Source organism: Loxodonta africana, chromosome 1, assembly GCF_030014295.1.
Source record: "Loxodonta africana isolate mLoxAfr1 chromosome 1, mLoxAfr1.hap2, whole genome shotgun sequence".
Lineage (NCBI taxonomy): Eukaryota > Metazoa > Chordata > Mammalia > Proboscidea > Elephantidae > Loxodonta > Loxodonta africana.
In genome coordinates this window covers 223,891,806-223,918,904 of record NC_087342.1, presented here as the reverse complement: position 1 = coordinate 223,918,904, position 27,099 = coordinate 223,891,806, and the positions used below count along the sequence as shown (strand labels likewise).

Here is a 27,099-nt window from a genome sequence, read left to right as displayed (position 1 = left end):
GAGTCACATTGTCTATTTTTGTCATCCATAGAGTTGTCGCAAGCCAACCTGCTTGCTGGCTTAGACATCTCCTTTTGAGTCTTGTTAACATCCCGCCATTTTCTCTAAGACCAAGTTTCTTTCCTGACAGTAATCACTGTATAGATATAATACTCGAATCTATCATCCATATTCCAATTTTGTCAACAGTTTCTCAAACTGTTATTTTTACAGGAAATCAACAATTAAATCCCCTTGGGCTATTTTTTGACCCATTTTAAAAATAAAATGTTTGAAAAGCTCAATCTGAAGTTTCTTTAAGACACTTTTTGTCTCTATACATCTAATGATGAATGCGTATTTCCTACAGTTTTGGCGCTGGATAGAATTTAAGAGATTCTCTTTTGCAAAATCATCAATCTATGGAAGGAAACAGAGGCCTAACAAGGTGAAGTGACATGCCCAAGCGAGTTGGTTGAGAAAAGCTGGTTTAATATTTGTCATTTACCCCAGAGAGCAGGCAGGTCTGTATGGCTGCCAGCACCAGATATTGAAGGAAGCCAGACAAGGTAGATGCCTATCTTATATTTCAGGACCTTCTTGTCCCACTTTTCCTTCTAACTTCTTTCCCTTCCAGTCACACATCTCTCCTCTCTGGCCATATATAAATTCTCTGACCTGCCTGGGATATAATGCAACCAAAAGCAAGTCACATTTCTTTTTTACAGCCACTGCCCTTCACTTCCATTTTTTCTTTCCTATTTTTGATGCCATCTGAAGTTCCATTGTTGGCAGTAACAGGCTTAGCTACTTTTGAAGCTGATCAGAGTTCGAGTCAGTAATAGTCTTAAAAATACCACTCATTACAGAAATAGTAAAAACTATGTAAAAAAAACTTTGGGGCTGTTGATTCATAGGCATTGATCTCCATATAGCTAAGCAATAGAGAACTCGTACCTTCCTCTGAGTCCATTGCCTGAAATAGGCATATTAAATGTAGAACACAAAAAGGGGTCCAACTTTATTTAGTAAAGGAGAACTCAAGGAGAGGTAAGGTAGTCTGGTAGTTCAGAAGCATTCAGACTCCATCTGCCATTTGCTCTCTCTTGCTTTTAATATTGGCTTATTTCATCCACTCTAATAAATCTATTCTAAAATGAAGCTTTAGTGGTTACTTTTGTTGTCAACTTGAAACCAGCCCCTAGAGTCTGGAATGGGGTAATCAATCAAGTTTAGAAATGAGTCCTATTTTTCTGGCAGTCAAAAGAGGCTGGCGAACTGCAGTTGGGTGAAGTGAGCCCCTGGAACGGGGTGTCAAGTTCACACAGCTGGTTATCAGCAGGGCTGGCACCAGAACCCAAGCTCTCTGGCTTGCAATCTTGTGTTATTTCACAAGAAAATACTGCAGTTATTCAACCTTTGTTATGCTCCTCATAGCTGAGTATAGATAACTTCTAAAAGAAATCTATTTTCTGCAAAGATGGTTCATTCAAAACAAAACAAAACAATGTCGTTTACGAGGCTTATTCTTAGCAACATGCAGTTGAAATCAATGAAAATAGATTCCCAAGCTACACAGACTTTTTTTCTTATGGTTGAAAACGGAAGGTGGCAAACTTCAAAACAAAAGTTAAAACCCAGTCAGAACACAACCTGCTATATTTTCAGAGAGGTGATGTTTCGGCAGCCTTTTTGTATACTTACTTAGACCACATATTTCAAACGAGCGAGAATAAGAGTTTTATAAAAAATCAATTTTAGGATGCTGGCTAATGCCTGGAAGTATGAGACGTTGCCATTTTTACTTTACTAAAATAATGAATTTTGAATAGAAAATCAATTTCCCAGGCTAAACAGGTGCAGTTATTTTAACCATTTGTCATGTTGACATTTGTCATTTTAACTCCCTCCACCATCTTCTTTCTCTGGCCACAATCTAATTCATTGATTTCATTCTTGAGTGTAGTGACTATGAGAGTGATGCTAACATCTCTGATTCTAGACACTAGACTTCTGTTGTTGATCTGTTAAATAAAATATCCATAAATTTTTTCATATCTGCTATCACTCACAGTCTGTATTTCTATAAATGGGACTTTTGACTAATGCTTTTCTCTAGCAACTACCATTTTTAGTTTTGGCTCACTTTTCTACTATGTTTGGTTCCTTATACTATTATCCAGCTTATTCAGTGTGCCTCTATTGACCAGTACTCTTAATATTAGTGGCAGTTCAAAGTTTGTAAACGTACCTCATTGTATCACTACAAAACCAAAAAAACAGACCCATTACTGTTGAGTTGATTCCAACTCATAGCAACTGTATAGGACAGAGTAGAACTGCTTGCTCCACGTAAGGTTTCCAAGGAGCACCTTGTGGATTAGAACTGCCATCCTTTTGGTTAGCAGCCGAACTCTTAACCACTACGCCACCAGGGTTTCCTATATTGCTATAACCAGATGATAATCCAACATAGTACAACACTACAGAAATTAACAAGAGCTTGTCACCATTAACACTGGGTTTCCCTGGTTCTCTGTCTGGTAATTATATAAATGAAATTTCTTCTGCTATAACCAAGTCTTAGAGAACTTTTCGGGCCTCCTAAAAATCACTGTTTCCTTTTCTAAGTGCTCTCCATACGTTTTAATAATCCATTCTGGGTTCTGAGAACATTCAGTACAAAGCTAATTATTCTGTGGCTTGCAGTAGCTACAATGATCCTATTAAAATCAAGACTCTATTCCTTTCCCCTTGGAAACCCTGGTGGCATAGTGGTTAAGTGCTATAGCTGCTGACCAAAAGGTAGGCAGTTTGAATTCGCCAGGCTCTCCTTGGAAACTCTACAGGGCAGTTCTACTCTGTCCTATAGAGTCGCTGTGAGTTGGAATTGACTCGATGGCAAATGGGTTTTTTTATTCCTTTCCTCTAGTTTTCCAGGATTCCTCCCATTCTTTTTTTGCTTCAGAAATTATGATTTCTGCATGATTAATCTCATCCACCAGTTCTCTTAATGCTTTAAGATGGTACAGGAGATTAGACCTCATTTGGAGCATTGCGTTATTCCCTAACAATATCTTTGTCTTTATTGGTCTTTAATATTTTCTTAATTATGTTTCAGGCTAAGATCATTTTCTCTAAAAGAGAAGCATGAAATAAAATAAATTGTGGTTTCCTCCTGTATTCCATTAATACTGAGCCTTATTATTTGCAACTGGCTAGTGGTGCAGAAGAAAGCTTTCTCTTGAGAAATCAGTGCGATGTTTCAGAGGCACATTAGACCGAAGACAGGACATCTGGGATCTAGTTGCAAACCTGTCAGTCACTACTGTTAAGACATCACAGCTGATTTGGATCTTAATGTTTCTTTACCTATTAATTAAGATTCGTCAGGTTAAATCAGTAGCTCTCAACCATGGGTGATCTTGTTCTCAGGGGATATTTGGCAAAGTCTGGAGACATGCTTGGCTATGACAACTGGGGGTGGTTGGTTGCTGTTGGGGCCAGGGATACGGCTAAACATCTTATAGTGCACAGGACAGCATCCCCACCCCCTCCCCCCACACACAACAAAGAATTACCCAACCAAAACGTCTGTAATGTCAAGGTTGAGAAACTCTGGGTTAGATTGACCTTATGATCTCTTTTGGCTCTATGACTTCATTCTGTTTAGATTGTCTTTACAAGAGATGTAATTCAGCTTCTTGGGGAAAGGAAAATGTAAAAATGAGTACTGTAAAAACTCATTTGAGTGCACCTTGTTTTTGTTGTGGTTAGGTGCCATCAGTAGTTGGTTCTGACTCGTAGCGACCTTATGTACAACCAAACAAAACACTGCCTGGTCCTGTGCCATCCTCACAATTGTTGCTATGCTTGAGCCCATTGTTGCAGCCACTGTGTCAATCCATCTCAATGAGGGGCTTCCTCTTTTTCACTGACCCTCTACTTTACCAAGCATAATGTCCTTCTCATGGGACTGATCCCTCCTGGTAACATGTCCAAAATATGGGAGATGTAGTCTTGCCATCCTTGCTTCTAAGGAACATTCTGATTGTACTTCTTTCAAGACAGATTTGTTCGTTCTTTTGGCAGTCCATGGTATACCCAATATTCTTAGCCATGACTGCACCTTAGAATGGTATCACCCTGTTGTCTGACTTGTGCTACACACTTTGCATGAACAATCCCGTTTTACACGCACATCAAAACTCAAATGGTAATGGTTAAGAGCTCAGCTGCTAAGCAAAGGTTGGCAGTTCAAACCCACCAGCCTCTCCATGAGAGAAAGATGTGGCAGCCTGCTTCCATGAAGATTACAGCCTTGGAAACCCTATGGAGGAGTTCTGCTGTCCTATGGGGTCACAATGGGTCAGAATCGATTTGAAGGGAACAGGTATATTTATCACTTTTTTTACAGATGAGGAAATTGAGACAGTGAGTTTTAGAAACTTGCCCAGGGATAGCCACTGCTCAGTAGAGGAATTTCAATAAATGAATGAATAATCTAAATTTTGAGGATTTTACATTACATCTGCTATTTGTATGTAATTATAAAGTTCTCCGACTTGCTGAATTTTTAATTAGATTTAGATATGCTAGAGTTTATATTAAAATATAATTATTTGACTTTTTTTTTAGTCACTCCAAGTTTCTTAACCTCTAATTGAAAACCAGGTAGTTGAAAAGACTCTTCACTATGACTTTTACATTTAGGAGGAAGAAATTTACAATAAAAAACAATACACTGCTGGGCTAGAGTTTCCTCATCTTTAAGAAGATGAGGCTTGTATTACACGACTTGTAGGTTTCTTTTCAGGGGCAGTATTCTAAGGTCTAAGGATTTTGTTGCGGTAAAGAGAAGTCATAGACAGTCTGGTTCTAATATTTCTTCTCATTGTGAGAAGTTTCTGTTCACTTCAAAGCTAAGAACTAAATTATAAAGGAAAGAAATTCCTGAGTGTGAAGGGAGAAGGCAGACAAAATTGCGGCTCTAGGTTCTTGATTTCCAGGGAAATAATAGAGAGGAAAAAATTCTTGGTAAGTCTTATTTTGTTCTAGAAATTTGTAGTTCTCACAATGTCTGCCCCCCAAATTTAATAATTTATTAAGATAATTTTAATTATAACAATTTGCAAATATTTATTGCAACCTACCAAAAGATACAGTCAAAATGACTTTCAAAAGACATTCATTTACAGAGGTAGAAGGAAAAATGAATGTGTTATTGTAGAAAGTTAAAAGAGAAACAAATCTACTTTTTCTGTTTAGCTCCCAAAGGTACGTGAGATACAAAATGAACATTGACACGTTCCGAAACACTACGTCTCAGTAATTAAAAATTTTTTCATGATAGGTGGTTATAAAATAGCAATTCACCACTTAAGTCTAGCCAAATAAAATACCTCATTTTAAATGAGTTTTTTTAAAAGAAAAATATATCGATATAGTTTGTCAGTTAGTTACATTAACGAAAACAATAAGCAAAAGAAACCACTGAACTTAAGTTATATTAGCCAACTTAAACTTTAATACTCAAATCTCCCTAAAAGAGTGTTCAGTCAGGAAGAACCCTAGCTAATTTACATTTTGGTGTTCACTGAGCAGTGCTGCTATGCAGGAGTGTCATTTGGTTCAACCACTTACATGATGGTTGAGAAAGCCAAGTTCTCGAAGGACGAAGGGGTTTGCTCCATTACACCTTGGTCTGGCACAGCATGTCAACTGGAACATTGACATAACTCTCTGCCCTAATCACTTCCACGCTACCACGCTGCCTTCTGTAGTAGGATAAGGGTGATTCTACTCCTTGATCAGAAAGGTCAGCTTATGAAAATATTCAATAAACTCTCTCAAATGAGTAAGAAATTTTAACTTGTGGGAAAGCAAGTGCCATTCTTCAAAGAGAGTCAGGATGGCTCTACGGATAGCAAAAGCTCTTAGTTTAAAAAAATGAGTTAAGCTCACTCTAATGCTTATCAAGATCCTCGTTATTGAATTTCCTAATTCTCCACGCTATTCATTAATCTATTTGAAACTTTAGCTACACACACACACAATGAACACATCTAAACAAACCTAAATAAAATCACTACAATATTCAAACTGTCAGTATGCAAATGCTGACATTGATTTTTAAGAGCCACCACTGAGTAGAATAAAAACCAGACCAGGAGAGGGTAGTGCGCGGTGATTAAGAGCCTGAGTTATGAAATCCAGTTCAACCAGGTTCAATTCTCCGTCCCACCATTTTTTAGCTTTGATCTTGGGCAAGTACTTAATTATACATTAGTTTCCTCAATGGTAGAGTTGAGATATAAATAAGATACGCTGGACACAAAGTGGTCAACAAATGTTACTGTTAATAATTTCAAAGCCGAATATTTTCTGAGAATAATCATATTCTAGTTAAACCGTATTTTCTTCTCCCAGATTATAGCCAATTTAAAGAAACATACCAAGTTCTGCTATTTATGAAAGATACCATTCCTTTTAAACCTAGGTATGCTCTAATACCATGCATGCATAAAAGGGCACACACACACACACACACACACACACACACACACACATGCCCTCTTTCAGACAGAACCACCTTTGTTTTAAACTAAAGAATTGTAGAAAGAGTCATTTTGGTTTTCTTTACAAAATATGGATTAATACGGTCAAGCTCTGTAATTTTGTGAGCCATTCTCATTTTGGGCTTTTGTCATGGAATTGAAATGCCTTTCCTTCTCAGATTAGCTGTCCATAGATGTCTTGCAAACAAAACAAAACAAAACAAACAACAACTACAAACTAGATCCAGCTTTTGAGAGTGATGTAGCTGATTTAAAAAAAATTAGGTTACTTCTCTTAGCTTAGCTGGGGTGATATAGCTTTTTTTTTTTAATTTACATTTTTGTTAATTTTACTTTGGATGAAGGTTTACAGAACAAACTAGCTTCTCATTAAACAGTTAATACATATGCTGTATTATGACATTGGTTAACAATCCCATGACATGTCAACACTCTCTCTTCTCAACCTTGGGCTCCCTATTACCAGCATTCCTGTCCTCTCGTGCCTTCTAGTCATTGCCCCTCAGCTGGTGTGCCACTTTAGTTTTGTTTTGTCTTATGGGCCTGTCTAATCTATGGCTGAAGGGCGAATCTCAGGAGTGACTTTATCACTGAGCTATAAGGGCATCCCAGGGCCATAAACTCAGAGTTTCTCCAGTCTCTGGTCTTTTTTTGTGAGTTAAATTTTATTCTACATTTTTCTCTAGCGGTGGTAGCTGGGTACCATCTAGATGTACTGGACTCAGTCTGGTGAAAGCTGTGGTAGTTGTAGTCCATTAGTCCTTTGGGCTAATCTTTCCGTTGTATCTTTAGTATTCTTCATTCTCCCTTGCTCCCGAAGGGGTGAGACCAGTGGAGTATCTTAGATGGGTGTTACAGGCTTTTAAGACCCCAGGCACCACTCACCAAAGTAGAATGTAAAACATTTTCTTTATAAACTGTTATGCCCATTGAGCTAGATGTTCCCCGAGATCATTGTCTCCACAGCCCTCAGCCCAGTAATTCGGTCCCTCAGGGAGTTTGGATGTGTCTATGGAGCTTCCATGACCTTGCCCTGTACAGGTTGTGCTGGCTTCCCCAATATTGTGCACTGTCTTACCCTTCACCAAAGTTATCTCTTATATATTGTCTATTTAGTGTTTTTCCATCCCTACTTCCCCTCCCTCATAACCATCAAAGATTATTTCTGTAGGTGATATAGTTTTATATTTAAAATTAATGCAAACAGTCTTCTAATTTCTTAACCTATTACTTTGATTAAAATACCAACCGAGTGCTTTCAAAAATAATCTTCAAAGGATTTTAGAATGGATTTGCCATATTAATGAAAAGGAGTTAGCAGGAGGTAAGATATGTTAGCTTTATCACTTTGCCTTATGAAGACTCAATCACAGACATATGAGAAAGTTAAGGCTTTGTCTGAGGATAACTACATTACTATTAGTATTTTTCACTTCTTTTTTTTCAATTGTGCTTTCAGTGAAAGTTTACAGAGCAATTAGTTTCTCCTTAAACAATTAATACACATACTGTTTGGTGACTTTGGTCGCCAACCCCACGATGTGTCAACACTCTCCCCTTCTCAATCTTGAGTTCCCAATTTCCATTTGTCCAGGTTACCTGTTCCCTCCTGTCTTGTATACATGGTTAAGCTACATGTATTATTGTTTGTTTTGTAGGCCTGTTTAATCTTTGGTTAAATGGTGAACCTCAGGAGTGACTCCAGTGCTGAGTTAAAAGGGTGTCCAGGGGCATACTCTAGGGGTTTTTCCAGTCTCTATTAGACCAATAAGTTTGGTCTTTTTTTTTTGTGAGATTGAACTTTGTTCTACATTTTCTTCCATTTCTGTCTGGGACAAGCTATTGTGATCCCTGTCAGAGCAGTTGGTGGTAGTAGCCAGGCACCATCTACTTGTGCTGGACTCAGTCTGGCAGAGGCTGCGGTAGCTGTGTTCCATTAATCTTTTGGGCTAATCTTTCCCTCTTGTCTTTGTTTTTTTTCATTCTTCCTTGCTCCAGACAGGGAAAGACCAGTAGACATATCTTAGACAGCTGGTTACAAGCTTTTAAGACCCCAGAAGCTACTTACCAAAGTAGGATGTAGAACATTTTCCTTACAAACTATGTTATACCAATTAAGCTAGGTAGCTCCTAAGAGGACAACTACATTATTTAGCTGCCAGTCCCAATAGCAATCACCAGGGGCTATGGAGTCGGCTCCAACTTAGGCTGACCCCATGTGTGTCAGAGCAGAAGTAGGGTTTTCAATGGCTGATTTTTTTGGAACTAGATTACCAGACCTTTCTTCTGAGGCACTCCTGGGCAAACTTGAACCTCTAAATCTTTGGTTAGCAGCTAAGCATGTTAAGCATTTGCACCATCCAGGGACTCTGTATTTAACTACACGTAGTTAATTTGATTTTAAAAAAGAAAATGCCTGTCAACTGGACTGAAATGGTTACCTAGGTTAGCCAAAACAGCAAATTCAGTAGTTTGGAGCTGATGATACAGCTTCAATCAGTTTTCAGTTGAGTGTTTTACTCATAATGTAGACCCATTGATGCTACCGAAATCACTGAACCAGGATTTCTTAGAGGCAGTTCCACAGAATTTGTATTTTCTCAAGGTTGAGAACCTCTGGCTTGGAAACACAATAATGTTTTAGTGCAAAGGGGCATTATGTAGGAAAGAAGTAAAAACCTTGGATGAAAAGCAGAAGACAGAGGGGCTAGCCTGGGTTCTGCCCCTCACTGGTTGGTGGATTCCTTAGCCGCCCTGAGCATTTATTTCCTCATGTTCACCCAGCAGGGTTGCTATAGGAAGCAGGAGTGAGAGTGCCCATGTAAGTGCGTTTTAATCTGTATGCTGCCATACAGACGTAAGGTACGGTTACTATTATCGTTGCAGTTAGTATAAACTCTTTAAATAAAAATTCCCACTGACCCTATAGTGCTATTCCTTTTCCCATGCAGTGTTAAACATTTTTTAAAACATTCACTTAGATGGCAAGATAGAAAATGCATTAAGAATATGATTGGGGTGGAAACCAAGCAATGAAGCCAGCATCTTCTTTCTGAACTGGACTTGAAATGATCTTAGTAAATGCGGAAGCAGTCTGAAGCAAAGTGGAGTTCAATAAGGGCAACAGCAGGGTGGAGTGTTTACGGGGAAATTAAATCGCATTGAGAGCAGATGGAAAATGAATGCCTATGCCTGAGTCTACCTAATAAAGATCTAGACGCCCTAAAGATAACAAGCTGAGCATAAATCGGAAAGGAGAGCTACAGCTGGAGCAGTGGGCTGTGCCCTGGAAAGCACAAAATAAGGACAAGAGGTCATCTTTTCTTTTTTTTCTTCCATATATATATATATATATGCTTCACTGGTTTTGCTTCGCCAGAGAACCGAGCCTAAGACACTCAGCCAGGACAAGGCCTCTTTAAAGCCCTGAGTCTAGCTCTCGACCTCCTCATCGAAAGCACTTGTTAAAAATCAAATCAGCAGACAAGCAAAGATGTAACCAACTTTTTCAAAATTATAACCTTTGATCCGAGGACCTAAGGCTGGAGGACAGAAAAAGAAGAAACTCTATTGTGAATATTTTCCCTGCTATGTAAGGGGGAGTTTGAAATAATGTCAGAATGTTATGCTGTCATCCAGGTTAGTAGGCCGCACAAAAAGCGGTCCTTCCCATCACCCTCCATAACTCCTAAAGTATCATGAGTCCTCTGATCGTTCATTCATTCAACAGATAATTTCTGGAATGTATTTTAAGAGCCAGGCACTGTGTTAGGTGATCCTGGAGGGGCATGGAGGAGTAAGATGGATGTTCTTCTTGCCCTCATGAAGCTTACGTTCTCCTGTCCCATGCAGTATGTACCTGTTGTAGATGGTTAGCAAAAGTGGCCACAGTTATTTCCCTTCCTACACCCATCTTCATTTGCAGTATGAGTTTGCAGCTGCTTCCATAAAGAGGTGGAATCTATTTCCCCACCTATTGAATCTGGGCTGGCATGGTGGCTTGATCTGACTAAGAGAAAGCATGAAGTGATGTGTGTGCCAGCTCTGAGCTCCGGCCTGAAGAAGCTTTGTTTTCTTCCATCTCTCTGTCTCTGATCCTTGTGGCCATGGTGACAAGCCTGGGCTTAACATGTTGGAGGATGAGAGCTGGTGTGAGTGACCCTTTCTTGCTGAGGCCATCCTAGATCAGCTATCCAACAGCTGACCAGGCAGTTGACCACAGAGTGATCCCAGACAAGACCAAAAGAACTGTCTAGCCAAGCCCAGCCCAAATTACTGATCTACAGAACTGTAAGCTAAATAAATTGTTGCTGTTTAAAGCCACTAAATTTTGGAATGATTTGATGTGCAGCAAAAGCTGAGCGTGTAGCCTTTGACTATGTATGCATGACTCAAAGTTTATTCTGGGCACAGAATTTTCTCATATGGTTTATCAAATTACCTTGATAACTGCCAAATCTCCACTTGACTTTGCGCTGCGTGGACATGGTCTCAGTGTACAGTTGTCAGAATACAGACACCCTGGGAAGGTGTGATATTGGCTCTCTGATCTGCAGAATATGAAGTTGACTATCGTGCTTGAAATGAGACTTGTGTAGTATAACGTATTTCTTGTACCCAGCCCAAACATATAGGCAGAACATAAACATCTACAACCAGTAAGAACTTGAGACAAACAATTGAACGCCAGTGCAAATCCAGTTAGCTTTGTTTCTTAACATGATGGCCTATGAGGTTAAAAAATAAACATAAAAATTGTTGGTCATTGTCTACATTGGTGCAGCTGTATGTCCTACAGACATAGCCATAAAGTCTCTGATTCCTCTTTCAAAGCGTTTCACTATTTTGATGTATTATTGAAACTATCACCAAAGGCTTATGTAACTGTTCCAGACGTCTGTGTGTAACTGCCTTAATGCTAATGACAACACATCAGTGCAGATTAGTGAAAGGGATCGCTGATTAATCTTAATTTTCAAATATGTCAGAGTGTCTTTTCCTCTTTTCCTGGCAGCCTCCCTTCTCTGTCGGGCTCTCCCAGCGGGCATTTTGGGAAAGCAGCCAGTCCCAGGGCTAATGTGTTTCCGCTGTTATCTGATACTGAGCACTGCTTCACAGAGGCAACAGTGAAGGTAAGGCCTAATTGGATATATTTTTGAACCAAAGCTTTTAGTTACTTAGAACTGAGCTTCTCCAATTAGCTTCTTTTCTCTGTTATCTGGTTGTGCAAGAAGCACACGATGTGGAAATGCTTGGCTTGGAAGGGAGTCAAGGGCAGGACTGGGGCAACTGAAGGCCAATCATGGAGAAATGCCACACCAGGCAGTCCATGAGGGGATGGCAAGGGCCGGATGTAACTAGAGGCCCCCACAGTGGCCCAGGGCAAACTGCCAACAGCCACTTTTAAGGCTTCTGGGAGGAGAAGGAAGGTGCGGACAGGCATTTAAGGAGAAAGAATCAGTGTTTCAAAGTGGCCATCACTCTACCCCAGTGAATTGAAATATTTTCATCTTCAGGTAGGATTGAGAGTTTTAAATTGCATCCTTTAATACGTTATCTTCAGGTTTGAGAAAATCTACTTGAGTCCCTCCCTACCCTCCTTAAGTTACTCAGAAGATTTCGATAGCTGTTGGAAAGGAGAAGAGCTTACTAAAAGAAGCCTTGATGTGGGGGGTGGCGGGGAAGAGAGAGAGAGAGAGAAAAGAAGACTAAGAAGGAAATGTTTCTTTCTGGCTTCTGTTTCTGAAATGGAATTAGAAGCGAGACATAATAAGTTAATAATCTCCCTTTGGGCCTGCCAGCATTACCTCATCCTCTCTAGGGGGCTGCGAGTGCCTGTATTCATTGTAGCATTATTTAATAGCAGAGGTATGAGAATTAAGGTCTCCATGGAAATTCGTCTGGACCATATTGCATTATTAGTCCTGGGGTAAACCAGAAAGGGGGAGACTGGGCAGGGGTGAGTGGCAGTAACAGGGTATAGGAAGGGACCTCAAGGTGGCAGGTGGTAAAGGGAAAGCAGAGAGGAAGCTGCTGCACTGGGCGGTAGCCAAGCCCTTCCTCTGGCTCCTCATTGACTTTACTTCCAGCCGTCTTTACCGTGGAGGCCCTCTGGCTGCAAAGTCCTGGAATCTTTATCCAAGGATGACTTTTGGATGCTGACACATCATTGGAAAGTTCACTTAATTTAATATTAATAATTAAGTAATATTTCTGCCTTACTTTATACGTCAGGTTCTAAATTCTGAAAATTAATGAAATCAGTGGTTTAGCAAAGCTGCCATCAAGGTGGAGGCTATTTTTCTCCTTCATCCTCTTGTATTTCCCTTGTGATTATAATATTATTGTGTGTAAATCCCGAATCTTCTGTGGAGGCTCCCTTCTTCTCTCTATAGGAATAAAAAACCCAGGGCGGTCGAGTCGATTCGGACTCATAAGGACCCTATAGGACAGAGTAGAACTGCCGCATGGAGTTTCCAAGGAGTGCCTGGCAGATTTGAACTGCTGACCCTTTTGTTAGCAGCCGTAGCACTTAACCACTAAGCCACTGTCTTCCAAGACATGGCTGGTCACTCCTTCAGATATTATGTACGACTAGTATTATGACTGTTATAAAATTAATTTAATTCCAATAAGTAACATGTTTGATGTTTGTTCTAGAGTTCAGATATCAAAATTTACAAGCCAATGGCTTTAAAAAAGTTAGGAATGGCTTTTTTTTTTTTCCTTTGCTATGGAGCTGACTTGCTGGAACAAACTCATTGCCATGACCTCAGGGATGGTGCTGGGCCTTTCTCTTTAACCAGAGAACTAAAGCAAGGTTGGTTTTTGAGAGAAGTGACAGGTATCTTGGGGTGATATGCACAAAACACATAAAATTCCTGGGGAAAATGAGTAGGATTCCAACCCAGATTACTTGAAGAATGTACTAAAGTCATTGTATTTGCATAGAAGAAAAAACCAGGAAGATAGTGATTTTTTACCAGCTTTATGAATTTCTGGTTAGTATATCTCTATACCTCAATGAATGCCCACAGTTAAATATATAGAGCTCGATTTGCATAACTAAGTTCCTCTCTGGTACTGTCTTCACCATTCCCCTCCTCCCCACTGCATTCTCATGCTGAACCTTAATCCCGAGTTACTGAATCCCCTTCTAAAAGCTTAATGAACATTTTAGGTTGGTTTAATTTTTCTGTCACCCCCAGTTAGGTCCACCCAAGTCTATAACCTGCATACCTGATGGTTAGTCCTGTCCACGGTATTGGCAGTGGAAGGGTGGTCTCTCGTGTTTTGACGAATTCGAGTGGAATTCTGTTGCTCGATGGTGGAGGAGTTTGGGATACAGAACTCTCTGAAGCATCGTTTGAAGTTTTCATCCAGAAAGGCATACAGGACTGGGTTCAGGCAGCTGTTTGTGTAACCTAGAGCAATGCAGAAGTGCCAGGAAACCGTCTGGAAGGTAGTTTCTGGGATGGTAATCAAGGCTTTAATGATGACATAGATGTGAATGGGAGTCCAGCAAACTATGAACACGGCCACAACCACCAGCACCATCCTGGTGATTCTGCGCAGGTTCCTGTCCTTCTCTTTGGAGCCAGACAGCATGCGGACACTCTTGAGGCGTAAGATCATCAGTCCATAACACACAGTGATGATGAGGACAGGCATGATGAAGGCAAAGATGAAGACACAAATTTTCAGCAGGTTTTCCCAGTACCAGGTTGGGTGAGAGAATGTTAGGGTACAGTCTACGGAACCTAGAAGAAATGGATTGTGAAGAATTAGCAATGACTTTTCATTATGTCAATAGGTGTTAATATCGCCATTTTGTTAACTAATTTATAGCCTTGACCGGAGCTAACCTAAGGTTGTTACTATATGTGCCAGTAAGGGACTATTTAAAGAGATTGTGGAAGAAACTCAGCTCTGTTGATTTTCAGGGCAAGTTACTTTTATTTATTCTTTCTAAATTTCCCATTTTGCTGTTCAGTTTGATCAGAGTAAGCTTTCACTCAGTCAACAATTATGGACATCTCATCATGAGCTAGACCCTTATGGGGTCTCTGTTGAGATAAAAAATATAATCATTGTTTAAAGCTTATAGGTGGTTCCAGCTAATGGATATTTTCACTTTACTTTTTAATGAGTGATTTATCATTCTGCTAAGCCTAGAAAGACAAATTTGTCATATATGCAGTCGCTTGTGATTATAACACAAGACTGAACATAATGCTCTTCGGACTTAAGCTCTAATTACTCTTGGGAGAGCTATGTTCTTATTTACACAGCATCTTGGTAAAGTACAGAGAAATCTGAAACAAACACAGTGAAACCTTTGAGAGTCAGAACTTGACAGGACTGTCTTGTTTTTCCAGATCTCACAAGTTTTCCACCTTAATACTTTTCTATTGCTCAGTTTAGTGGAAAATATTTGAGTTTTCCTTCTCTGACAGGTTTCCACCCTACATAGGTTCCAGCTTTCACAGGTTTATTGTAGGCTATATTAAAGTTTAATAGGCTTAAATTAAGGGCAAAATTTTCTAGCTCCAAATATTTCCAAAGGCATTTTGCCAGGACAAGGATAGTTAAAATTACAATGTGCCTAAGATATTACCCAATACGATATCCATTGCCGTTGAGTCAATTCCTACTCGTAGCTCCCGTATAGGACAGAGTAGAACTGCCCCATAGTGTTTTCAGTGTTACAATCTTTATGGCAGCAGACTGCCACATCTTTCTTCTGCAGCATGGCTGTTGGGTTTGAACCTCTGACCTTTTGGTTAGCAACCGAGCGCTTACCTACTGTGCCACCATTAGACCACTCTGTAAATTCTCGTTATATGATGATATCATCAGTGTATCAAGCTATCAACTCTCCACCCCTCAGGCCTGTGATATTGCTCACCATGCCTATATTTCGTTGTTGCCATGAACATTACTGGCAGCCCAATGGCTGACGAAAGGATCCAGTTGCAGACATTGACAATTTTGGCATTTCGGGGGGTACGGAAATCCAGGGCCTTGACTGGGTGGCAGACTGCAATGTAGCGATCAACACTCATGGTGCAGAGGGTAAAGATGCTGGTGAACATGTTGTAATAATCTATGGAGATGACAATCTTGCAAATGATGGTTCCAAACGGCCACGTTCCCATCAGGTAATTGACACCCTGGAAGGGCAGGGTACTGGTCGCCAAGGCATCTGCCAGAGCAAGGTTGAAAATATAGATATTGGTGGCAGTCTTCATTTTGGTGTATCTAGGAAGAGCAGTGACAGAATAAGAATAAGAAAAAGGGACCAATATGAAATACGGGTAAGCTCCCAATAATTAAAACGTTGCATGGATTAGTAGAAAGCACTTGGCATTATATATACAGGAACCCTTTTTCAGTACTCACTTCATTATTTACAACCACGTGCCTAAGGGTTAAATAGGTAATTTTTCTAGCTAGCAGGTTTCTTACCTGTAAAATGATTATAATAATAGCCACCGTGACTATTCATCTAGTTCTTTTTATGTGCCAGGCACTGCAATAGGTGTTATAGACACAGAGAGTTCACAGTTCAGTAATAGAGACAGACACTGGATAGTAATTCATTTTAATTACAGTTACATGAGAAACACACATTTGGTGGTGGTATTGTCATCGTTAGGTGCTGTCGAGCGGGTTCTGACTCATAGCAACCCCATGTACAAAGGAATGAAGTGCTGCCTGGTTCTGCACCATCCTCACAATCGCTTGGTCCATGGGCTATGTTTGAGCCCATCGTTGCAGCTATTGTGTCAGTTGATCTTGTTGATTATCTTCCTCTTTTTCCCTGAGGCTCTACATTACCAAACATGATGTCTTTCTCCAGGGACTTCTGAAAACATATCCAAAGTACAGGAGAAAAAGTCTCACCATCCTCACTTCTTAAGGAGCATTCCAGATGTGCTTCTTCTAAGCCAGATTTTTCTGTTTTTCTGGCAGTCCATGGTAGATTCAATGCTCTTTGCCAACACCATAATTCAAATGCGTCAATTCTTATTCAGTCTTCCTTATTCATTGTCCAGCTTTTGCATGCATATGAGGTGATTAGAAATATCATGGTCAGGTACACTTTAGTCCTCAAAGTGACATCTTTGACTGTTTAAATAAATATATTGAAAATTATGGGACAGTGTGGTAGTAAAGAGTATCTATATACATATATACGCATGCATATGTATATATATATATACACATACCAAAACTAAACCCACTTCCATCAAGTCAGGTCTGACTCATGTGTTACAGAATGGAACTGTGCTCCATAGGGGTTTTTTGGCTGTAATCTTTATGGAAACAGGTTGCCAGGCCTTTCTTCCACGGTGCTGCTGGATAGGTTTGAACTGCCAAACTTTAGTCTGTACCATCCAGGGACCTATACATACACATGCATGTATACACACACATATACATACACACACACAAACACACAGGCTATTATGGCATCATAACACAGCATAATATAAAGGGAATAGGAGTGGTAATAAAAGGAAGACATCCTGGAAGTATAGATGGAGAAGTTGAACATTAAAGTATGAGTTTGAGTTAGCCAGTTGGTGGGAGTAGATTATTCCAGGCAGAGAGAAAACCTGGAGAAAAACAGATTTGAAGTAACCTGATGCATGTGTTTGGCACTGCTGAGGGGTAAAATTCCAGCAGGAATGCCAATGGATCCTGCAGGGGAGGAATATGGAGACCAGATGAAGGAGGGATTTGTATGCCATACTAAGAAGATTAGACTTTGCTCAATCCATGATGGGGAAACTATGTTTTTTTTTTTTTTTAGCTTCATTGAGGTATAACTGACATGCAATCAATTGCATGTAATTCAAGTGTGCTGTGTGTTAAGTTTTGACATATGTGATTAGGATCCTTTAGTATGCACTTTTTTTATCTAGCTTCTTTCACTCAACGTAATTTTTTTGAGACCCATCCATGTTGTTGGCATTATCAATGGTTTATTCCCTTTTGTTGCTGAGTGGTATTCCATTGTATGAATACAGCCCAATTTGTTGATTCATTCACCTATTAATGGACATTGTGTTGTATTTACCGACTAACGGGAACTGAATAGATGCTGCAAAGCTCATGTCCTCCATTCATAGGGGATCATCTCAAGTCCTTATTCAAAGCTTATTTTCCCTTGTTTGACCTTAATTGTGGATATATTATTAGTTCTATGTCTTCAAAACCTACAGAAATTAGAACTACCAAGTGGACGAGATAAGCAGGCACTCTGACAACAATAATAAATGTTATCCAATGGTGGAAGAATACCTTGCAAATATTGGACCTCTATTGTTTTTAACATCCCATATCTATTTACTTTGGATACCCTGGCAGCATAGTAGTTGAGAGCTATGGCTGCTAGCCAAAAGGTCGGTAGTTCAAATACACCAGGTGCTCCTTGGAAACTCTATGGGGCAGTTCTACTCTGTCGTATAGGGTCGCTATGAGTTGGAATTGACTCTATGGCAATGAGTTTTTTTTTTTCTTTTAGTCTATTTACTTATATAACAGCACTTCAGTTTCACTCTGAGAACCACTCATTTTCCACTCCCAGTCCACGTGCTTTGCAGTGGCCTCCATTACTGGCTCGGGGTGTAACGATGTAAACAGATTAGGGCCACAGTGAGTCGTCAGTGATGGCCCCAGGTTCAGGGTTTTGAACGGATTTGTTCTAGTTGGAACGCCTGTCCCTAATTTTCATTTCCAACAAGTTCCCAGGCAGTACTAATGCTGATGGTTAGGGGCCAATTTTGAGAATCACTAGTAGAGCCATGGTTCTCAAAATTTATTATACAGAAGAGTCATCTGGGAATCTTGATAAAATGTATATTCTGATTCAGCATATGTGGGGTGGCAATGCAAATTTTCAACAGGGGTTCAAGCCTGAAGGAACAGTTTGGAAGCCCTGCTCAGGTTGCAGCTAGAGCTGCTGAGGTTTTTCTGTGACTTCTGGGAAAAGAGTATATTACGTTCTGCACAGGACCCACACTTGAGAAGATGAGAGGATGCAAGCATGCAAGAGGTTGCTGGAAGAGCCTGTCTGAAAATGGAGCCAGTGCAGGGAATGTGGATTTGATGGAGTGTGAGAGAAAACTGTATCCAAAGCCAGGTCTACCTTGGACTTTTTATTTACACAGTGCAACAAATTGTTTTTAAGTTTAAGTTTGTGTGTGTTGTTTTCCGGTCACATGAAATTACTAGCCTATCGTATTCAGCCAAGATGTCTGTCTATAGGTTGAGGGGAATAGTATTATAGGCCCATCTATTTAGGATCCTAACTTCGTTGCTCCAGGAATGTTTCTTTGGTTTTGATAGGTACCAAGAAGCTGAAGTTCTGCGGGAGGATTTTATGAACCTCCTCAGGGCTAACAGGGTGGGACTGGCTCTACAGCTCTGAAATTCTGAGACCTGGTCTAAACCAAAAAACCAAACCCATTGCCATTGAGTTGATTCTGACTCACAGCAACTCTATAGGGCAGAGCAGAACTGCTCCATACGGTTTCCAAGGAGCGTCTGGTGGATTTGAACTGCTGACCTTTTGGTTAGCAGCCATAGCTCTTAACCACGATGCCCCCAGGGTCACCATAGTCTGCAATAATTGTGGAAGTTGCCATGCTGCCAGAAAGGCTCCCCATTTTCAGATTTGGAGCCTTTTGTCTTACTTTAGTAGTTGAGTTCCTTAAAGAATTTTAAAAGAGAAAAGGTAGAGAAAGGCATCTAACCCGAGGAGATAAAGCAGTTTGATTTCAGTGAGGTGTCCAAATGTAACAAATATAAAAAGATAATTTAGATGAGGTCCCCCAAAATAAAAAACAAACAAAGAAATAAAAATGTCATAAAAACTATGATTTTGAAGCTTTGGAATTAACTGATCTGGATGCTAAAGAAGTTGTAAAGTTTGGATGTTGTTTATAAGCAGAATTTTCTCCCTTAAAGCAGAATTTTTTTTTTTTTTTTTTTGCTAACTACACCGTTGATTATAGACCTGCATGGTCTGAAGGCACGCTCTACCATATTAGTCACTTTCCTATCCAGCAGACCTTACATTTCACATCTTATCTCTAATAGAGTGTTTTATGTTAAATAATCAGGTTCTTTACTGTTGGTTATATGACTCATCATACTTCTAACCTTTTCTTCAGGCTTATCTTAGGTACTTATTGCTGTATGTTTATTTCAGTTTTTAAAAATCATTTCCTCCCCTGGAATGAGGTGCTTGTGAAACAAAATTGGGTTAACCCATTGCCGTCGAGTCGATTCTGACTCATGGTGACCCTATAGGACAGAGTAGAACTGCCCCATACAGTTTCCAAGGAGCACCTGGTAGATTTGAACTGTCGACCTTTTGGTTAGCAGCTGTAGCTCTTAGCCACCACGCCCCCAGCGTTTCCAAAATTAGGTTAGGATCCTATATTATGAACGGAAAAAGTACATATTTATCTATCTAAGCTATTTAAACTGACGTTTTACAGGAACAATGCTGTTTATTTTTTCTCAATTTATCCAAAATCTTCCTCTAAGTATAGGCAGTATCCTTATCCCAAATACTCACACTTTGAATCACAGCACCACATAAAAGAGGGTTCAGAAATTTCCTATATGTGAAAGAGAATTACACAAGACAAAAGGTTTGGGGATTCCAATTGTCTCCAGAATATCACCAGAGGCTTTAATTTAATATGAAAAGTTGGTCTGCTTGAAATAGGAATAAAGTAATCCAGTAAACACCAGCTTTTCAGTCTGCTCTGTTCTGATGTAGTGGTATAAATATTTCCTCAGAAGAGTTAAATTGATGATCAAAGCCACACTGCAAAGCACAGAGATAGACATATAGATAGATAGCTGCCATTGAGTCAGCTCCTCATTGCCACCTTGTGTACAACAGAACAAAATGTTGCCCAGTCTTGCGTCATCTTCACTATGGCTGGCACGTTTGAATCTAGGTTGCAGCTATTGTGACAATCCGTCTCACCCAAGGTCCTCTTGCCCTCACTAGTCATCTACTGCACCAAACATGATAGCTTCCTCCAGTAATTGATTCGTCCTTTTGACGTGTCTAAAGCAAGTGTGTTGGACAATGTTTTGTTGTGATCCATAAGATTTTCATTGGCTAATTTTTGGAAGTAGGTCTTCATCCTTTCTTCCTAGTCTGTCTTAGTCTGGAAAATCCACTGAAACCTGGCCATCATAGGTGCCACTGCTGGTATTTAAAATGCTAGTGGCATAGCTTCCAGCATCACAGCAGCACACAAGCTACCAGTATGACAACTTGACGGATGGGTGGTGGTCTGTCAAACCATAGAAGTCAACAAAATAGCAAAGAAGCCAAAGAGGTGACCTGAAGGAAGGTTTATCTTTCCTGATCAGTTTACTCGAATGGGGCTAAGTAGAACTCGTGGTTATTAACACGCAATGATTTCTCCAACCTTTGTACCCATCATTTCTTGTTGTCCCATAAATGTATTTAGTGGCAAAAGGGGCAAAGCGAACTGGGTAGGATGTGTTGTATGTCCTTAGGATATCTCATCTGGACTCATTGGGCTTTCCTGACATGGACCATTTGCTACTGTGCCTACAGAATTGGGTCTCAGCAGTGGTCCAAGCTATTTTTTCTTTCTAATTATCCCATTAAAATTTTCCTAGTCCATATTTCCTAAACTTTGTTCTAAGTGACCCAGTAGCTTATGCGATAAATGAATCCAAATGAACTACCATAAACATGGTTATTTTTAAAATTGTGTTCTTCTCAGGACGTTCAATGCTTGAACCAGCGGAGTGATTTTATGGATCTCCCAGATGCTATGTTGGGGAAGAGGCATAATAAAGACCATTTCATTAGCAGGGCACCTATTTTCATATGCTGCATGTATATCTTTTGTTTGTAAATGTCCTTCCTTTTTTGTGGTTAAGACATAGTTCTCATTTACCTTCAGACCTATTCTTTCCTCCATTTCCCCAGCTATTACCACCTGCCAAACTTCATTTATTTTGACCAACTTGTGCTAAATGAAGCCACAGGAATAAATTAATTTTGTATACCTCACGGCTTTTCCAAAGCTCTTTTTAAAGTCAATTCATTAAATTTTGATGACCCTACCTCTCTCCAAAAATAAAACTCACAATGACCAAGAAAGAATGAACGTAAAATTTGAAAAAGGAAGACCATATTTTAGTTTATTTTTTTTATTTTAGAACCCAGCTTCCCAGTTTTGTAACCCATCATGCCTCTCATATTGCCAACTGCCTTTGTTTTGGAGTTCACAGTAGAGTCATCTTGGATGTACAGAAGAGTTCTTCTCTTTTTGAGCTGATTTTCTGCCCTTTCATGTTTATGCCAGTGGAGGTTTTCTTCCTTTTGCTAATCTCATTGAGAAAGAAAGGTATATAATCCAGCAAGGGTTCAATGAGTCCTTTTGTGTGTTCAGCATTGTGCTTAGATACATTTCTCATGTCTGCCACAGATTGTATGTCTACTTACTCTCACCTACAGAAATTAACAATTTTAATGCAGAAAAAAAAGAAACACTTCCCTAGAGTGTCATCTCCTATTATTTATGATTAATTGAATAAATCCGATGAAATAAAGGCACTTGTTCTCATTTTCAGGTTACTATTTAGGAGAAGAAAATGGTGAAATGAATACCTGAATTCTTCCATTATTATCCATTCCATTCTGATACCTGAGATGTGTGTGTGTGTGTGTGTGTGTGTTTGTGTGTGTGACAGGCAGACAGAGAGCTAAAAATCTAAAAAAAAAGGGCAAAAACCAAAACTGGTGATTGTGCTTTCGTTAGATATTAAGATAGCAAGAGATCATATATTAGTTTATCTTGTGTTATGTTTCCCACTAGCTTAGTGAAAGAGGGAATGGCAGTTCTCTCATTTTGATATACAATGTTACAAAATATTTCACTTACATTAATTTCAAAATAATGAAAATGGTGTTAAATGGTCCATGACCAAATTCCCAATGAGCTAATACTAGGCAAAAGGAGGGAGTAGTAATGCAGATTTCTGAGCCCTGCAAACAGGAAAGTGAGTATTGCTTGCTGGTTTGCCTCAAAAGAGAAGGCCAAGAGAGAGGCTGACAGGAAACTAAACAAAGAGGCACCTCTTTTCAGGGGTCAATTGGCTTTTTCCATCTCTGTGTGTCACCAGAGTGTGATGGCCATCAAAGTCTCTTTGGTTGAATGTTACTTTCTCTTTATCGACATCCTCTTCATTTGTTTTTCTTTCTGTCTTCTTTACTTCCTTCCTCTTCCCTGTCCCATTAATGATAATTCATAAGAAAAATATCTCTCAAACTGAGCCAGGGAAAGTTTTGCTTTCTTGAAGCAACTGATGAACCTTTTAAACAGAAAATACCAAGTAAATAATGTCGTATTTTTATGTTTGCATTTGGTGCTAGTAAAAATCAGATTAGAATTTGTGCCTCTCCTTAATCAACGAGTAGACTCTAATCGCATGCATTTCTACTGTACTAACTCCCCTCTTAAGCTGATCTGTTCCCCCCCTTTTGCTTTGCTGTTTGCCTCATTTCTCCTTTATTTCTCTTTTTTGATTGTATGCATTTTTGTAAGACTTCAAATTCTCTTGTAGTAATCAGAAGCTAAGATGGAGAATAGGGAAAGAACATGGTCACATGTCAGTGTGCCAGCCCTCTGGGGACAGGAAAATAAATGATTTCTTTTCCGTTATGACCAACAGAATTTGCTTCACCATTTTTTGGGTTATGCTTTTTGATAGTGCCCATTTTCTGCTTTATTTGATTTCTGAAATTTTTACTTCCTGACATGAGGAGCACTTACCTCACCAGAAGTTTATATCTATATATACATATATATAATGTTTTGCTTCCTTTATTTCTGTGATATATATGATCTCTACAGGATATATGGGAAGAACATGAGTAATGGAGAAAAACAGGGTTTGAAATGCCAGAGCCAGAAGCTAGTCTTTGGAAAAGTCTTCAAATTGCCAGGCACATATATTGTTTGTAAATAGGGGATCTGGTTTTTATCAATAGCTGATTGAAACTGTTTTTTTTCTCTCACGAATATAATTGATTATACAGTATAAAGAGATGTGGTGGTGCAGTGGTTAAGAGCTACGGCTGCTAACCTAAACGTCGGCAGTTTGGATCTACCAGCCGCTCCTTGGAAACCTTATGGGGCAGTTCTAGTCTGTCCTGTAGGGTGGCTATGAGTTGGAATCGACTCGATGGCAATGGGTTTTTTTTTTTGTTTGTTTGTTTAAACAGTATAAAATGCAACTATTCATGGACTATAACTTCTTTTTTTGATAGGAATTGTTTGAAACAAAATTTATCAGAATTCTTGCATTTGAAAGCAAAAATTTTTGTCAGTATCACAACCATGAGTATATCTACATGTGAAGCAATGTGTTTTATGTATCCAACACATTGGGCCATATCTTATTTGTCTGAAACATATTTCCCTGGTAAGTCTTATAGCTCATATAAGAAACTTGATACTAATTTCTCTAAATTTGACAATCTTAAAAATTTATACAAGTCTAGGATGAATTTGTAAAGTTGAAAAGACTTTTTCTGAAGTATCAATGAAAATAAGTAAATTTTGACCAAGCATTGTAGAGGAAAAAATTAATTATCTTTCTATTTTATCTATGTTGTTGTTGTTGTTAGGAGCAGTGGATCATTTGTGACTCATAGCTATCCCATGTACCACAGAATGAAATACTGCCTGGTCCTGCACCATCCTCACAATTATTGTTACTCTTGAGCCCATTGTTGTAGCCACTGAGTCAGTCCATCTTGTTGAGGGTCTTCCTCTTTTTTGCTGACCCTCTACTTTACCAAGCATGTTGTCTTTCTCCAGGGACTGGCCTCTCCTAATAACATGTCCAAAGCATGTGAGATGAAGTCTCGCTATCCTCACTTCTAGTGAGCATTCTGGCTGTACTTCTTCCAAGGCAGATTTGTTTGTTTTTCTGTCAGTCCACGATATATTCAATAATCTTCATCAAGGCCATAGTTAAAAGGCATCAATTCTACTTTGGTCTTCCTTATTCGTTGTTCAGCTTTCACGTGCATGTGAGGTGATTGAAAACACCATGACTTGGTTCAGGTGGACCTTAGTCCTTAAAGAGACAGCTTTGGTTTTAAACATTTTAAAGAGGTCTTTTGCAGCAGATTTGCCCAGTGTAATACATCATTTGGTTTCTTGATGGCTGTTTCCATGGGCATTGATGGGTCTAAGTAAAATGAAATCCTTAACAACTTTAATATTTTCTCCGTTTATCATGATGTTGCTTATTGATCCAGTTGTAAGAATTTCGTTTTGTTTATGTTGAGGTATAATCCATACTGAAGGCTGTGGTCTTTGATCTTCATCAGTGAGTGGTTTCAAGTCCTCTTTACATTCAGCAAGCAAGGTTGGGCCATCTACATATTGCAGGTCGTTAATGAGTTTTCCTCTAATCCTGATTCCATGTTCTTCTTCATATAGTCTAGTTTCTTGGATTATTTGCTCAGCCTACAGACTGAATAAATGCAGTGAAAGGATCCAACCCTGATGCACACCTTTCCTGACTTTAAAACACACAGGACCTCCTTCTTCTGTTCGAATGACTGTCTCTTTTTCTAAGTACAGGTTAATATAATGATAATGCCAAATCATTACCAAATGATGAGGCAATCAGAAAATATATAGCCTAAAAATTAAGAAAATATGACTGAGCTATGGAAAGAGAGTTAACTAAAACTAACAAAATATTTTTTCTGAATTTTGTGATGGTTATGGCAAATGTCAGAGAAAATATTGAAGTTGTCAAGGATTTCATTTTACTTGGGTCCACAATCAACGACCACAGAAGCAGCAGTTAAGAAATCAAATGACACATTGCATTGGGAAAATCTGCTGCAAAAGACCCCTTTAAAGTGTTAAAAGGCAAAGAAGATGTTACTCTGAGGACTAAGATGCCCCTAACCCAAGCCATGATATTTTCAATTACCTCATAGTCATGCAGAAGCTGAACAATGAATAAGGAAGAATGAAAAAGAATTAATGCCTTTGAATTAAGGTGTCGGCAGAGTATTGACTATACCTTGATCTTCCAGGGAAACAAAAAATCTGTCTTGGAAGAAGTACAGCGAGGATGCTTCTTAGAAGCAAGGATGATGAGACTAGGTCTCATGTAATTTTGACACACTATTTTTTTATAAGGAGGAATTAGTCCCCAGAGAAGGACAACATACTTGGTAAACTAGAGCGTCAGTGAAAGAGAGGAAGACCCTGCAGGAGATAGACTGACACGGTGGCTGCAATGATAGGCTCAAGCATAGCAACAAATGTGAGGATGGTGCAGGACCAGGCAGTTTTTCATTCTGTTGTACATGGGGTTACCAAGAGACAGATCTGACCCAATGGCACCTAACAACAACCACACAGCATTTGTCAACTTTTTAAAATCCATAATTTGTTATTTTTTCAATGTAAATATTTCTTTTAATTTAGAATTTTTACTTATAATTTTGTATCATTTTCTTTAAGGAAGCTCCAAAATACATAAGCTTTGAGCCCAACCCCACATATTCTGGACTCATTCCTGCCCACACTGCAGCTCCCATTCACATGTTGTCATGGATTGAATTATGTCCCTCCAAAAATGTGTGTATCAGTTTGGCTGGATCAGGGTTCCTGGTATTGTGTGATTTTCCTATATGTTGTAAATCCTGCCTCTGTGATGTTAATAAGGAAAGATGTTAGGCAGTTGTGTTAGTGAGGCAGGACTCAATCTACAAGATTGGGTTGTGTCTTGAGACAATCTCTTGAGCTATAAAAGAAAGAAGTGAGCAGAGAGATAGGGGCCTCATACCACCGAGAAAGCAGCACCAGGAGCAGAGCTCATCCTTTGGACCTAGGGACGCTATGTCTGAGAAGTTCCTCCATGAGGAGAACATTGAGGACAAAGACCTACCTCCAGAGCCAACAGAGAAAACCTTTCCCTGGAGCCGATGCCCTGAATTTGGACTTCTAGCCTGCTTTCCTGTGAGGAAATAAACTATTCTTTGTTTAAGCCATCCACTTGTGGTATTTTTGTGGTATCAGCACTAGATAACTAAGATATGTCTAATCCTGAGACTCAACCCATTCTCTCCTTGGTTCCTGCCAGGGACTTTCTATTACACAGTTGACTAGAGGATTTACTTACTGCATATTGTAAGGGCATCTCTACATGGTGCAATAGTTTTCAATTCCATTAATTGCCTACACTCCATTTTTTGGGCTCTTCTATGTCCCACAACACCATCTGAGCTCCTCTTTCTGTCTAACTCTACACACCATCATTTCTTCTCCACTGTAAGTAACTACCTAGTGGTGCCATAGAGTACTCTGTGAAGCCTCCCATTCCAGAATTCCAGTCAAGTGCAGTGTAAAATCTTTTATTGCTTAGGATTCCTAATCATAGTTTTGATTCATAGCCTCTGAAATGTTTCCCTCTGGAGTGAGGAAGTGAG

The 27,099-nt window shown here is 39.4% G+C and overlaps 2 protein-coding genes across 21 annotated transcripts in view; one reads left to right on the top strand and one right to left on the bottom strand.

Moving 5' to 3' along the window:
• The window catches only part of IPCEF1 (interaction protein for cytohesin exchange factors 1), a 319,466-nt gene that overhangs the window by 272,079 nt on the left and 20,288 nt on the right, over positions 1 to 27,099 (top strand). The gene's annotated exons all lie outside the window — the stretch shown is intronic.
• OPRM1 (opioid receptor mu 1) overlaps positions 13,335 to 27,099 on the bottom strand; it is a 43,180-nt gene continuing 29,415 nt past the window's right edge. The window contains exons 2-3 of the mRNA XM_010588919.3: positions 15,466 to 15,818; positions 13,335 to 14,317 (exon numbers count right to left, since the gene is read on the bottom strand). Coding sequence (XP_010587221.2) covers positions 13,782 to 14,317; positions 15,466 to 15,818 — 889 coding nt within the window. The 3' untranslated portion in view covers positions 13,335 to 13,781. The remainder of the gene's footprint in view (positions 14,318 to 15,465; positions 15,819 to 27,099) is intronic.